Raw genomic sequence first — 15525 nt, 5'->3', positions numbered from 1 at the left:
AAGAACTTGGTGACATGATGAAGAATCAGAAACCTAATGGTGATAAAAATGGCCTTGGCTTTGAAGTTGGTGAAAGCTCCGGTACTGCAAACACTCATGATCATAGCAAACCAGTAAGACAACCTACTGCTTACAAGTTTAATGGCAAATGCTTTAACTGTAACAAGTATGGTCATAGAGCAAATAAGTGTAGATCTAGAAATTACCAGACCACTAATACACCCACCGATCAATGTTCTAAATGCAACAAAGTTGGCCATAATTCAGAAAATTGCAAAATGAATGTGAGATGTAATGTTTGTGGAAGATTTGGGCACTTATCTAATCAATGCAGAACACATACCGACATAGGATATGGGAAAGCTATTCAAAAGAACAATGTAACTTGTTATGCCTGTAACAAGATTGGACATATTGCTAAATTTTGCAGAAGTAAGGCATCATCGACAAATAACAAAGGTCCTAGTTTGAAAGGTAAAGAAAAAGTTGAAGAGGTAAAGCAAGAATTCTCAAAACAATGGATCAGAAAGTCAAATTAGAATGTTGATGTGAATACTCCACTAGAAGAACATAGTAACACTCCATCGGCAGGAGACTCTTCATCTAACTGAAGAAAATTCTTTTGGGGGTTTAGCAACAAAATGAAAAACATGCTATTATTCCCTCGATTGATGGTGAGAAGTTGAAATTACTTCTGTACTGACAGATGACTTAAGTTGTGACTTAACCGGCAAGCATTAAATGTGGTAGTTGGCAAAAATAACATTATAAAGCAAGTGTTTTGGCTCCTTTTTCACTCATCGAGCATTCAAATCTTTGAGAGCACGTAAATTCCCGAGTGAAGGTATTCCAAGCAAAGAAGTGAAGCAATCCATCCAAGCATTCATCCTTAATGCAGATTGAGATATTTATAGCTATGGCATCTTCATCCACTCCTAGATTTATTGCAAACCCTACTGTTGTTGAAGTTGTTAAGCGACCTAGACCCGTTTTTCAGCTAGTTCCTGAAATTGCTAAGAAAGATGATAACATAGGTGCATTCTCTCAAATCCCTAAAGGAGTAGTATATGCTGAAGACCCTAGAATGTATATACATTGTCATATTGATGAACTAGGTGATGATGAAATTAAAAATATGTATGAAACTGTAATCTGTGATGAATCCGAAAATGTCAAACCTAAACATAAGATAGTATAAACCCTAGGTTTCATTGAAATACTTAGTATCCCAGATTTCCCCAAGGATATCATAAGGATTGTGTTAAGCAGAGTACATGGTGAATTCTTCTGGTTAGACTCTATTCATAAAATCACAAAAGAAGCAGTAAAAGCTGTAACGGGGTTACCCTCCACTGGCAACAGACCTGACAAAACTAAGAAGGTCTCAAATGACTTAGTGACAAATCTAACTGGTGCAACATTTGATAAGAGATCTCTAAGGTTAAATGATTTGAAGGATACAAATATCAAAATTATCAGTATGATCTTAGGTTATAAGGCTACACATGCAAACAGGTTAAACTCAATTTCTAGCCTATGTATTAAGAGTGCCTATGATATGGTAAATGATAATGCAAGAATAGACATATGTGAATGGCTCAAAGATGAGTTGATAGACAATTTGGGTAAGATCAAAAAAGACAAAAAGGGGACATTCAGATTTGGAAACTTACTTGTTTGTCTAATGCTATACATAACCAAACAAGTACCCGGTATTGGTGCTAGAGATTTTGGATTTGATATACCGGTAGGAAAACAACTATCCGAACTATTGAACAATATGGGAGACAAAAGGGAGAAAAACATAAATGAACATTTTCAAGCATTTAAGGCTCGAATAAAGAACAAAGTAAGACTATCACAAGCTATTGTGGATAAGTATCAAAAGGAAATCTGTTTTGTGATCAAGAAAGATGAAATTTGGATGGAGGCAGTTATCCCTAGAACCATTTGGGTAACTGAAATGGGCTATGAGACAGATGATAACATCATAAAAACTTATGCAAAATCCCTCCTTGAAGCTCCTAAGGAATCTGAAGAGAAAGTATTTAGTAGTGCAGAAACAATTGAGAGCACTATAAAATCAAGGAAAAGAGTTAAGAAGGTAGAAGCAACCGTTAGAAAAGGAACCCAACAGGCAAAGGAAATCAAGGAAGATGTGCTAAAATAAATTGGTATAACTGAAAGTGAGTTGGAAGCACTTCAACCGGAAACTCACCTTTCACCGATTGGATCTTCTTCAGAAAGTGGCATACCTGTTGTATTCAAGAGAGTTGAGAGGAAAAGAAAACCTTCACCGACACCTTCTCCTACACCAAAAAGGACAAGGCAGAAGCAATAGGCAGTAAGGCCTCCGACAAAGAAGATGACTCCTAAGAAGAAGGTGAAACAAACTATTGCCCCCATTGACAAACTTCTTAGTGAAATTACAGAGGATGGTAAGCTGAAGAACATCAATAAAATGTACAATACACTATCAGCTGATGATAAGGAAAGTATAGAGAACAGTGTAATTCTACACTTAGATATATACAAGAAATTTTTGATGCAAATTGTTGATGAAATTCCAAATGACTTGTATAGGAGATTAGAAGCTAGAAGGTTATCTATTGTTGAACTAGACAAAAGATTAAAATTGAAAAATTATTGGCAGTGCATCTAGTTAACTCACCTGATGAAATAGACAAATTAATCAGTGAGGCTAACCAGACAGTATTCTATATTGCTCACCGACATGTAGCATTAATGGCTGGCAGAGTAATTGAAGTATCTGAGGAAACAACTGATAGATGGGATATTTTCTTTGTGGAGAAAGAAAAAGAGGAAGACTCAGACCTAAAACTATTAGAGTATATCAAAAGGACATAGACAAGGGTAAAGGCAAGGTAGGTGGACCACTAAGTTTAAAAATAACTGACAATATGCCCCCACCTCCTTCAAATACTCCACCGGTAGACACTACTGCAAATCAACCGACCACTGAGAGTATGGAGACTCCGATAGAAGATACAAAACCTGAATCAGAAATTCTGTATACTGTAAATGTAGATACTCAGGAAGTTAATGTTGTGGTTGACAGAGAGACCACTAAGGATAAGGAGAAAGATGTGACCATTGAGTCACCGACTGTAGAGGTTGAGTTAAACATAGAAAAACCTACATAAATAGAGCAATCGACAGAGGATACCACTGAGAAACCGATAGAAATAACAGACAAACCATCTGAAGAACCAACTAAGAAAAGTTCAGAGGCACAAACTGAGGAACCGACAACTGAAAGCTCAGAGAAACCGTCTGAGACACATTTGGAGAAACCCAAACCGGTACAGGTTGAAGCACAGGTACAGACAGAGACAATGCCACCCAACCAAACTGAAAAGCCTAAAACTTTGTTTGTGGAAATGTAAACTCAGACAGACCTACCAGAGGTAGAACCAAGCAAGGAAATAACTACAACCGGTAGCATGGGTATTGTAAAAACTGTTGGACAAACATCTAGTACATCTATGACAGAATTCAGACCTACTAATGTAACTGAGGTCTTATTAGATTCAATAAAGAAGATCACGAAATGCAATGCACAAACCTATAAGGCTATTGATGATACTATACCAATTCTTAAATTGATAGCACCAAAGTGCAGTATTGAGAATAAAGATTCTTTAGGTCAACTAGACACATTGTCTAAGTTTATCACCGACAACCTAGTAACTGTTGATCAACTAAATGAGGATACATTTAAGGAGAGAACGATAAAAGAAAAAGAAAAAATCTTTGAGGATATTGTAAATAAGAACAAGGAGAAAATGGATACTCTATTACCAGAACTTGGAGAAATAATTCTTGACTTCAAGAAATTGTACAGGGATACTTGCAAAACAAATGTCTTAACAAAGGATCTTGACAAGGAGATCAGCAAAGCTCAAGAGAAGTTAAATAATATTGTTGACAATTTGATTGGAACATCAGATTCATTTTTGGAATTAGAAAAGGAAATTGCAGAGCAGGAAGAGAAAATCAAGAAATTGGAGAAATACAAATAGGGAATAAAGGATAAGGCAAAGGACTTAAAATGCAGACTTAGTCCAAGACTAGAGTATCTTATTTCCTTAAGAAAATAAATATCTGAGGCTCTGGTTCCCAGACTGAAGACACCGGAAGAGCAAATGCACATACTCACTGGTATAGTGCAGAGAACACAAGAGGCAATAAAAGACTGCAAAACATTCAACAATGGCATAAATATAGTTTTGACAGATATCTTTCAGATTGTAACCCACCGATTACAATAATCCAGGCAAGACTCCACTGACAGCAAATGACAACCTTTGTCATTGATGTCAAAGGGGGAGAAGTGGCATGAGAAAAATGGTTAGAAGGAAGGGACTTCATCTGCTCAGGGGGAGCATACAGTTTTGGTAAGACAATTTTGACAGACTACTTTTGGATATCATTTTGGACACTTTTGTTTTCTCATGAGTGTTGCCATCAATGCCAAAGGGGGAGATTGTTGGCAAATGCACACTCCAATGAGAAATTGTAGGCGATTGAAGGTTTTGTCATTGATGGCAACCATGCAATCATGTGATACCAGCAAGACATGATACCGACACCGACAACGACAAACTCTACACCAGCACTCAGAACACCGGCAGTGAAAGGAAGGATATCGACACCCTGGCCGACATGAATTTTGTAATTAATTGTAAAATCATTGTAAGCCGACATGGCGAGTTGTAATATGACTCATATATGTATGCGATCATTTTGTAATAGAAAAGATGCGTGGTAGGATGCGAGATAAGCAGACCTAATATGTGAATTATAGGTTAAGGGTTTATGTAAGTAGCATAGCTTAAACCAGTACTGGATCTGGCATAGCAGATGCTAATCTGAAGCAGTACAAGACATTGGATTAATATAATCCATTTTGTAAGTCAGTGTGACTTCTTTTGTAATTGAGCAGTGAGCTCTAGGCACTTGGCCTTCCTGCATGTGCAGACCCCTATTGTAAGAGTAATATTCCCTTATTGGCCAGTAAGTGAATATTGTGGGTCACAAATCCCACTGAGGTTTTTCCTACACCGGGTTTCCTCGTTAAAATACTGTGTTATGGTGTGCTTCTCATGTGGTTGTTGTTATTCTTGTTTACTGCTTTATTTTTGGTTTACCGGTACACAGTTTTAATATGCTTTTCATGTTTTAAGTCAAGTAAATTTTTTAACCAGTAAGATACTGATTCACCCCCCCCTCTCAGTATCTTTGGGAATCCTAATCCTAACAGATTGACCTATAGAGCAAGTACAACTCTTTTTGGGTAGTATTAGTTGTATAAGGAACACATTCATTCTAGAAAACTTGGAACAACATTCCAACAAGCCAATTGACATCTATGCACTATTTTGACCAACAATTAATTGAGTCTTTGCATTATAGGACATAACAATGGTGATTTTCTCATCCTTGTTAATTATATTAATTGTAGCATTATTTGTATATCAATTTATACTTTTGTAAAAAAATAGAATTTTTAATATAAAAAATTAAATCTATGCTACCTATTCTTTTTTCTCATTACTTATATTCATATACTTCTTACGTTCATAATATAAAAATGACAATATATGCAATATGACAAAAAATACATATCATGGCTCCTATTTGACGTATATTAATAAGAAATAATGCACACTCTTCTATGTACAATCTTAAATTTTTTGTTTTGTCTCTATTTTGAACTTGTAATAAAAACCATCTTAGAATATTCTTTTATTCTTTATGAATTTATATAACTATCTATACAATTGTTCTATTTTTATTACATATCTATTAGCTTACTTATATACGAACTATTCTCAACTTTTTCAAAATATTTGACTAATCTAAAATAGATTAAAACAATTGACAGATTGTTTATTTTCTTAAGATCCAAAACATGAATCTTATTTTCCATACAACAAAATTCTTAGATGTGAAATGAGCAAATTTACTAGGGGACACTTTCATAAAATGCACAACATAAAAGAATATTCCCAAATAAAATAAACTATTTGAGAACAATCACATGAATTTTTTTTTCTAAAATGTGTTAATGTCATGACTTTTGTTCCCTCAAGACCCTTGGTGAACATCATTAAAATTCCATTTCATTTTCATTTCCCTTTCCTGTGGTGGATGGAAGGAAGGGAAAAACCAGGGGAGTCTGAGCGCGTTACGTCCGGCCCTCACACAGTTGAGTCGGGACAAGCTTCGAATATTCGCATAACTGCCATAGATGAGTCGGGACAAACGAAGGAACAAACGTACGGCTAACGCGTAGTAGAAAACAGAATTTATAGAAAACAGAATCTGATCTCCTGGAAGAAAAAATATTGAATCCAATTTCGAAGAAGCAGGCGAGAAAATAATGGAGGAAGTTGCAGTAGCGAGCGATGGACGGGCATTGACAGTTGGATCTCAGCAGCTGGCACATTCTCTTTTCGCCAATTATCCTTTGACGGCTGCATTTCTTTCCTTCGCCCTCGCTCAAACTCTCAAAGTCCTTACAACCTGGTATTTTTCTTTTACTCTCTTAATTTTTCAGTTTTCACCATCAAATAATCATCGCAGTTTCGGAAGAATAATATAATAAGGAAGAAAGTCCATTTATTTTTGTTTTTGTGAAATTTATTCGTAGCTTCGCTTACAAGTTATTTTTTACGATAGCGACGCTTAGCTGCTGTTGTATCGGCTTCTCTGTATCGAATTATTTATTGCTTAATGCTTGAGATTCGAACTTTCATCTCCTGGATTGCCGGCTTGTTGTATGGATCTATTAAATAAAAAACCTAGGTTTATGATCTTCATTTTCCTGGAACTAAAGGTTTTTCCTCATTAAATCATGTTTACTCTTATTTGTTTTATGAAAACAAGTGATTTGTTGATACGAAGTGCCAACGTTATAGAGAACACATCCTAAAAAGATTAGGGGTTACAAAACACAGGTTTATAAAGAGAGGAACATATCAGCAAATAAATTTGTCCATCAAAAAGCCTCTAAATTTGATTAGCATTGCTTTCCATATTTCTTTTTCCCTTTGATCGTTGAATCCAAGCTGGATTGCATATCAACATTTCTTGTCTTGGAAGTTTCATTATATTTGATTTCAGTATTCTTCTGCCTGATGATGGATCACAGATTATGATTTGAAATGTTTACAAAATTACTTATACAATTTTATCCAGAAGCATTCTCTATCAAAGGGCAATATTTTATATTTCTGATAAAAAAGCAGCATCAATAAGAGTCGTTACATGTTGTCTCTTATTGTTGATGCTATAGACTTTTCTTATTAAACTTCTGTTTACTTGATTGTGCTTGCTTTGAATATTGGGGTTTTATTGTCTGACCTATATTATGCAATCTGCTTATAATCATAAAAAATAAGACATCATTCATAGTGGATTAGGGCATCCGGCATACACATGTTTGTGTTCTTCTTTATTTTTATTTTTTTCATTTTTTATATCATTCTTGACAGACTTGTATGAGGCAATCAAAAGTGCCATGTCAACCCAGGCTAGGATTGGATCAGAAAGGCTTGGCAAATAAAAATTCATGAGATATATAAGTTAAGAGTATTATAGTAGAATAAAATCCTCAAGCTAACGGGACGGGCTACTTAGTTTGTAAATTGCTTGTAATTAGAAACTTGTATAAAAAACTTCAAACAAAATGAAGCCTGTTTTATCCGTTAACATGCAAAATACTGCAAAAAAGCATAAAGAGTAGATTTTAGAATATATAGGTATCTATTAGTTTTAAATAAAAAAGGAATACAAAACACATTTTAATGTCATATCATATGATGATTGATCATCATGAGAACTTACAAATCCATAATATACTCAACAAATTTTTGCTCCCTCTAAAGGTCCTCATATTCGTTAGTGGTGCCTTTAAAATGGCAGGTAAGGATTCTTCCTCTGATAAAATTCATCCTCAGGCTTGTCATCATCCTATCTAATCCCTCTTGATGCTTTCACCTTCATTTGCAATTTTCTTGCTGCTTCTCCTTCCACCACTTGCCTCCGAAAATTAGCAATCTAATGCCAATGTAAACAGGGGTTTCACATCCTTTACAATTCGGTTAGAAGACGTATCTAATGCCATCAAAGTTAATCACATCATGGGTTTCCTCATACTCCACCTTTTTGATATGACGATGAAGATTGTATTGTACAAAAATGAGGACATTGAGATGCTCTTGGACTTGTTTCACTTTTTCATGTGTTTAGCCTCAAATATGTTTCAATTGTGCACTCACACTAGAAGCACTACAAGGATGGCATGGAATGTGGATGGCTACGCTCACAAGATTTGCTGTTTTTGCACCATAATCTTTCCTACAAAAATACATAGAGGACATTTGTAACTGTGTTAGTAAATTAGAATTGAACTCGAGTATCTAAAATTTGTATTTAGAAATTGGGTGTAGGAAAAGCAAAGGACTCGAGTATCTAAAATTGGGGGCAAGAACTCTCACACCTGCACATTAGGAGAATATTCAACATCATCCAACAAGGATTTCCAAGAGATTGAATAACAAGCCTAACAAAATCTCTTTTGAAGACTGGTGATGTTTAATTTCTAATCAGGGATGTTGGCTGGTTACATCTGACAGCCATCTACGATCTTTTTATAGGGCAGGTATGACACCCTTAAATTTGGGTGCTGTATGATTGAAGTAACCTGTTGAATATTATCTCATTGATGTCAAAGCTAGTCAGCCATTTTTTTTATTAATGGCAACTTTTTTTTATTTGTGCTATTGTTTGGTGAAATAAATATCATCTGTTGGATGTGGTAATTTTGTAAGGCGTTATGGTATTATTGTTGGTGTATGACGGCTGCAAATCTCTGTATATTCTGACAGTTTCAGACTTTGATTCTTGGCGGCGCATTAATTTATTTATCCTTTTTGAGTGACGACAGATTTTATTTTTGACTGTGAGTGGGGCAGCTTATTCTTGACGATGGCTATGTAATGTCAGCATTAAAAAGGGAGTCGTTTTGAATTCTGAAGTAATTGATAAATACCTCAGCCTTTCCTTCCTTGTTTAGAGTTTATGGAGACAAGCATGTATGTTGCATGTTAAGCTTTTCAAGATTAATTTTTTGCATGTATGATAGCTTTGATTGATGCCCTTCATGGGAGGGAATTTTCTGTTAAATCCAAACAATTTGAGAGTTTAAGGATTAAGCTTAACACCTTGAGCTCTCTTCATCCTGATGATGGATCATGGGGTGTTATTCAAAACGTTGATGGTTCAAAATTTTTACACAATCAAATCCAGAAATTGTACACATTTATTTTTCTGCTGTTAATCACTATCTTCATTTTGGTGTGGGTTATATTTTGGTTGTCTTTTCAACTTGCCGTAAATAAGAAGTCAAGAACTATTTCAGTGTGATGTGTGTAATTTTTGTATGGTGATTGAAGTGCGCAATTTATTATGAAAAGTGTTATTAAGTTTCAGTGCATTTGAGTTTGTGTGAAAACTAAAGTTGGTGCTTCAAGTAGAGTTGTTGCTCACTTATGTAATCTGGGTTGGTGCCGATTTTGTGAATGAAAGCTATTGATTTGTTGTGGTTTTTTTCTCAAAAGGGGTTTCCATGTGAAATTTAGTGTTCTCCTTGTTGATGTTTGCTCTCTCTGTTCTATCTCTTTGTTTATGTGGTTTCATGTGTTTAAAAGTTCAAAATACTGATTTATCCCCCCTCTCAGTATTTTTTGTGTGCTTTTTATAACCTACCTTGGGCACATCCTTTACTGCAATAGAACATTATTGTTATTTGTGTTAATTTTGTAATGTCGGTCGTACTATTTCATGCTTCCGATATATATATATATATATATATATATATTTGATTTCATATACTAATATGTTAACGTTAAGTAATGATAAATAAAACCAAAGTTAACTTATCGCGTTTGACCAACGGTTACACCGTTCATGGTATTGGGTGGTAAAGCGATTCTCAAACAAGTCGCACTCCTTCCGATCGGGTAAGTAAACGGTGACTAGTTTATATACTGTGGTGAGAGGTACGTAGGGAAGAGATGTGTCTTCCCACGTGGGAAGACATATCTCTTCACTACGTAACCCCTCAGCCACTTATATAGCATGCTTACATTGAGGAGGATGTACACACCGAAATTGATAAGTGTGGTGCATCTTTAAAACACGCTATAGCAGATAAAATACAACTTTCAGATCATATCTCCATCTCTTCTATTTTGATCACAAAATTTTGAAAGAACTTAACATGGTATCAGAGCAAAGTTAAGGAAGATCATATTAAAATTCTGTAACGATCTCATAAACTTTCACCAGGCTCTTACTAAGATCACATTCCCATAATCTTAATGGCATCCGGAGTTAGGTTTGAAGATAGATTAGATGGAGCATCAAATTTTGTATCTTGGAAATTCAGGATCACGCTTGTTTTGAAAGAAAATAAAATTGACTCCCATGTCAAAAGTGAAATTCCTAAACCCTCTGATGATACAGAGAAAATTCAGTGGAGCAAGGATAGTGAGAAGGCCCTTAAGATAATTGTGGATTCAGTAAGAGACCACATTGTACCAGTTATTTCTAAATATGAGACGGCCTTTCAGATGTTCAAAGCACTAGCTGACATTTATGAAATCAATAACACTAGCAGGGCTCTCACCCTAAAGAATCAACTACACCATATAAAGATGAATAAAGGAGAAACAGTTACATCCTATTTCTTGAGGATCACTGAGCTTAGGGATCAACTATCCACTATTGGACATCTAGTAGACAACGAAGAACTTGCTATGATGGCCCTAAATGGACTTCCTACCTCATGGGAATCGTTCATTCAAGGAATCAGTGCTCGTTCTAAATTTCCTAGGTTTGATAGATTGAAAACCGATTGCATTCAAGAGGAATCTCGGCTTGTCACAAGAGGAATAAAACAAAACAATGGTAATGAAGACATTCAAGTTCTAAACTCTAATTCCCACAAGAAAGGAAAGAAGAAGAACTTTAAGAGAAAGAGGGACAACAACTCAAATGGGAAGAGGTCTTTAAAGAAGAAGAGATACATTTATGAAGTACAATGTTTCAGATGTGACCAATATGGGCACTATGCAATGAAGTGTCCAGACAGGATCAAACAACAACCTTCAATGGCAGAAATTAAGAAAGGGAGTAATTTCGAGAAGCTAGTCTTCAACTCAGCCATCTCTAGTCAAGTCACCTCCAGTTTCAACACATGGGTGATTGACAGCGGAGCATCTTGACACATCACTGGATTTCGTGAGCACCTAGATACACTTGTGGAAAGTTCAAATGAAGAAGTGACAATTGGTGATGACTCAAATTATCCAGTTATGGGAATAGGAACCTGCAATATCAACCTAAAGTCAGGCATATCCCTACAGCTGACTGGAGTTCTATTTGTACCTAGTATAAAGAGAAACCTTGTCTTAGTTTCTGCACTTGAAGATAAGGGTTACAGATTAACCTTTATGGAAGAAAAGGTACTTGCTTGGCCAAAGAACTCCACCATCAAGAAAGCCCACACCATTGGAGTAAGACAAGGGAGCCTCTACAGACTTTGCACCACTCCACCTCTAGCCTTGATTCATGAGACTCCAGATTCGAATGAACTTTGGCAAAGAAGATTAGGGCACCTTCATTTCCATGCCCTACCTAAGATAGAGAAGATGGTGATCGGCTTACCCAAGCTAAGTCAAAAATCTGAAGGAGCCTGCAAAGGTTGTGCCTTGGGAAAGAATACTAAAGGGTCTTTTAATTCTAGCAACAGTAAATCCAAAAATGTATTAGAATTAGTTCATTCTGATTTATGTGGACCAATGTATGTAGCCTCATTAGGGGGATTTTTATATTATGTAATATTTGTAGATGATTATTCTAGGAAGACTTGGATATATTTTCTGAGGTACAAAGGGTCTGAAGAAATCCTTTCTAAATTTAAGGAATTCAAAGCTCTTGCAGAAAATATGACAGGTAAGAAAATCATAACCTTAAGAACAGACAATGGGGGGGAATACACTTCTGATATGTTTAAAGATTATTGTATAAATGCTGGGATTAAGAGGGAGTTAACTGTACCTTATAACCCACAACAAAATGGGGTAGTTGAAAGAAAGAATAGGACTATAGTAGAAGCTGCTAGGGCTATGTTGTTTGACCAAAATATAGAAACCTCATTTTGGGCTGAAGCATCTAGGACAGCTGTGTACATTCAAAATAGATGTCCTCATTCTCTTCTTGACAATAAAACCCTTGAAGAAGCCTTTAGTGGCAACAAACCTGACATAAGTCATTTCCGGATCTTTGGGTGTCCAGTCTATATTCATGTCCCCAAAGAAAAGAGGTCAAAGTTAGAACCTTCTGGAAAGAAAGGAGTATTTGTTGGGTACAGTGAAACCTCTAAAGCCTACAAAATATACATACCTTGTCAAAGACAAATTGAACTAAGCAGAGATGTCATCTTTGAGGAAGACATAGCATTCAGGAGGTCCAAATGTTCTAATGAATTAGAACACCAAGATCCTCCTACAAGCTTGATGAGGATTCCACCCCTGAGATTCAGAGGGAGACCCTTGAAGATGCTGAGCATGAAGTTCAAGGCTTACCTTTAGAAGAAAATTATCCCGAAACTAGGAAGAGACCACTTTGGGCTAAAAAGATGCTTCAAGAAGCTGAAAATTATGCTGCTCCAAAGGGGACCTTCAGAGAAAGTAAGAGACCTAACCCATTTTCTAGTTATACTGCCTTGATGAGTGAGATCATTGATGCAAAACCTTCTTGTGTCGGAGATGCGCTCAAGCATCAAGTTTGGAATGATGCTATGTCAGAAGAGTATCAGTCAATTCTGAAAAATGATGTCTGCGATATTGTACCTAGGCCTAAAGGCAAATCTGTGGTATCTTTTAAATGACTCTTGAAAATCAAACATGCAGCAGATGGCAGCATTGAGAAGCACAAAGCAAGGTTTGTTGCCAGAGGTTTCTCACAGAAAGAAGGTATTGACTATGAAGAGACATTTGCTCTTGTTGCTAGATACACTTCTGTCCGAGCAGTTTTGGCTATTGCAGCATCTAAAGGATGGAAAGTCCATCAAATGGATGTCAAGACTACTTTTCTGAATGGTAAGATTGAAGAAGATGTCCAGAGCATGGTATGAAAGAATTGATCACTATCTCTTGGAATAAGGGTTTTTCAAGAATGAAGCAGATCCAAATCTCTACTACAAGGTATTCAATGGTGAATTATTAATTCTTATTCTTTATGTTGATGATCTACTAATCACAGGAGAGTATAATTGTATTTCTCGATGTAAGAAAGAATTAGCCTCTGAGTTTGATATGAAAGATTTAAGAATTCTTGACTACTTCCTTGGATTGGAAGTTTGGCAGCAGGGAGATGGTATAATCCTTAATCAAGGAAAATACACCATTGATATACTCAAGAGATTTAGAATGTTGGATTGTAGATCCATGACCACACCTATGGAGACAAATCTGCACAAGCTAAAGGAAACAATTGCAGAATCAGAGTTTGTAGATCCTACACTCTACAGACAAAAAATTGGATCTCTGATGTATTTGGTAAACACAAGATCTGATATGTGTTATGCTGTAAATGCACTAAGTCGGTTCATGTGTGAACCCAGGGAAATACATCTTGTTGCTGCAAAGCATATTTTGAGATATCTTCGAGGAACTATTGGTTTTGGTTTGAAATATAAACATGTAGAACTTGACCTACATGGATTCACTGATTCTGATTGGGCTGGAAGCATAGTTAACAGGAAAAGCACATCAGGATGTTGCTTTAGTTTAGGATCAGGAATGATCTCATGGATATGTAGAAAACAGTCTTCAGTTGCGCAGAGTTCTACAGAAGCTGAATACATTGCAGCCTCCATGGGAGCAAGAGAAGCTGTATGGCTCCGGAAATTGCTTGTAGGATTGTTTGGTCAGCCCTTAAATCCTAGTGTCATCTACTGTGACAATCAGAGTTGCATCAAGCTTTCAATGAATCCAGTATTTCATGACAAGTCTAAACACATTGAGATTCCTTATCACTATGTTCGAGATATGGTGGAAAGGAATGTGATCCGACTGAATTATATTAGTACAGGTGATCAAATTGCAGACATTCTTACCAAGCCTCTCTCCAGGATCAAGATTGAACACTTTAGAGATAAACTTGGTATGGTTGAAAATGTTATTTAATTTAGAGATAGAGTCTCATTTATTCTAATATACTAATATATTTAAAGATGTTTAGAGTGTAAACTCTTTTATTTGTCATGTGTGTGACTCCATGACTGCATGGGCCTTCTGTGAACATTATTGAAGGGTGACGACTTTTCAATAATGAACACTTGTTTCAAATTGATATTGTAAGGTGACGATTTTACAATTATCAATTTAACTATTTTGATGGATATCATGTGACTTGATATCTGTGGACGTGTCATGATAGTATGTATATCTCTGAGACATTATGGTAGATATCTATTGGTTGATATCATTAAATAAACCATAATTATGATAGAGATCTTCATGGTGAATATTATGAACATAATATTCGTGGACATGCCATGAAATCATTATCAGTATGGTAGGCATCATGTGACTTGATGCTAGTGCACATACCTTACTTGATAACTATGAGTTATGGTGAGTATCATGAGACTTGATATTCATTGTTGAACCATATCTCTGAATATCACTATGGTGTGATATCTCCTCTCTTCACAATCAATGGATGAATTGTGATGTTTTCTCTAACATGAAATGTGTCCTCCCTAGTTAAGAGGGAGTGTTAATTTTGTAACGTCGGTCGTACTATTTCATGATTCCGATATATATATATATTAATTTGATTACATATACTAATATGTTAACGTTAACTAATGATAAATAAAACCAAAGTTAACTTATCGCGTTTGACCAACGGTTACACTATTCATGGTATCGGGTGGTAAAGCGATTCTCAAACAAGTCGCACTCCTTCTGATCAGGTAAGTAAACGGTGACTAGTTTATATACTGTGGTGAGAGGTACGTAGGGAAGAGATGTGTCTTCCCACGTGGGAAGACATATCTCTTCACTACGTAACCCCCCATCCACTTATATAGCATGCTTCCATTGAGGAGGATGTACACACCGAAATTGATAAGTGTGGTGCATCTTTAAAACACGCTATAGCAGATAAAATACAACTTTCAGATCATATCTCCATCTCTTCTATTTTGATCACAGAATTTTGAAAGAACTTAACAATTTGTACATATTGTATTATGTGTACTGTGGTTTTTAGTTATTATCAGTTCATGGAATGTTAAAATCTTTGTATGGTATTAGACCTCCAGTTTATGAGCCTGACCTCACATGCAGACATAACCGAGCCAGATGCCAAACAGAAAATGATCATTTGACTAGTGGTTGTATTACTAAGTTCGTAGATCTT

At 35.9% G+C, this 15525-nt stretch overlaps 1 protein-coding gene across 1 annotated transcript in view; it reads left to right on the top strand.

The window, feature by feature from the left end:
• Positions 1 to 6127: 6127 nt before the first annotated feature.
• The window catches only part of LOC131062623 (uncharacterized), a 94517-nt gene continuing 85119 nt past the window's right edge, over positions 6128 to 15525 (top strand). Inside the window, exon 1 of the mRNA XM_057996329.2 lies at positions 6128 to 6552. Within this exon, the coding sequence (XP_057852312.2) occupies positions 6407 to 6552 (146 nt within the window). The 5' untranslated portion in view covers positions 6128 to 6406. The remainder of the gene's footprint in view (positions 6553 to 15525) is intronic.

The sequence above is a fragment of the Cryptomeria japonica genome, chromosome 6 (assembly GCF_030272615.1).
Source record: "Cryptomeria japonica chromosome 6, Sugi_1.0, whole genome shotgun sequence".
Classification (NCBI taxonomy): domain Eukaryota; kingdom Viridiplantae; phylum Streptophyta; class Pinopsida; order Cupressales; family Cupressaceae; genus Cryptomeria; species Cryptomeria japonica.
The sequence above is the reverse complement of the archived record's forward strand: the minus strand, read 5'-3'. Positions and strand labels throughout refer to the sequence as shown.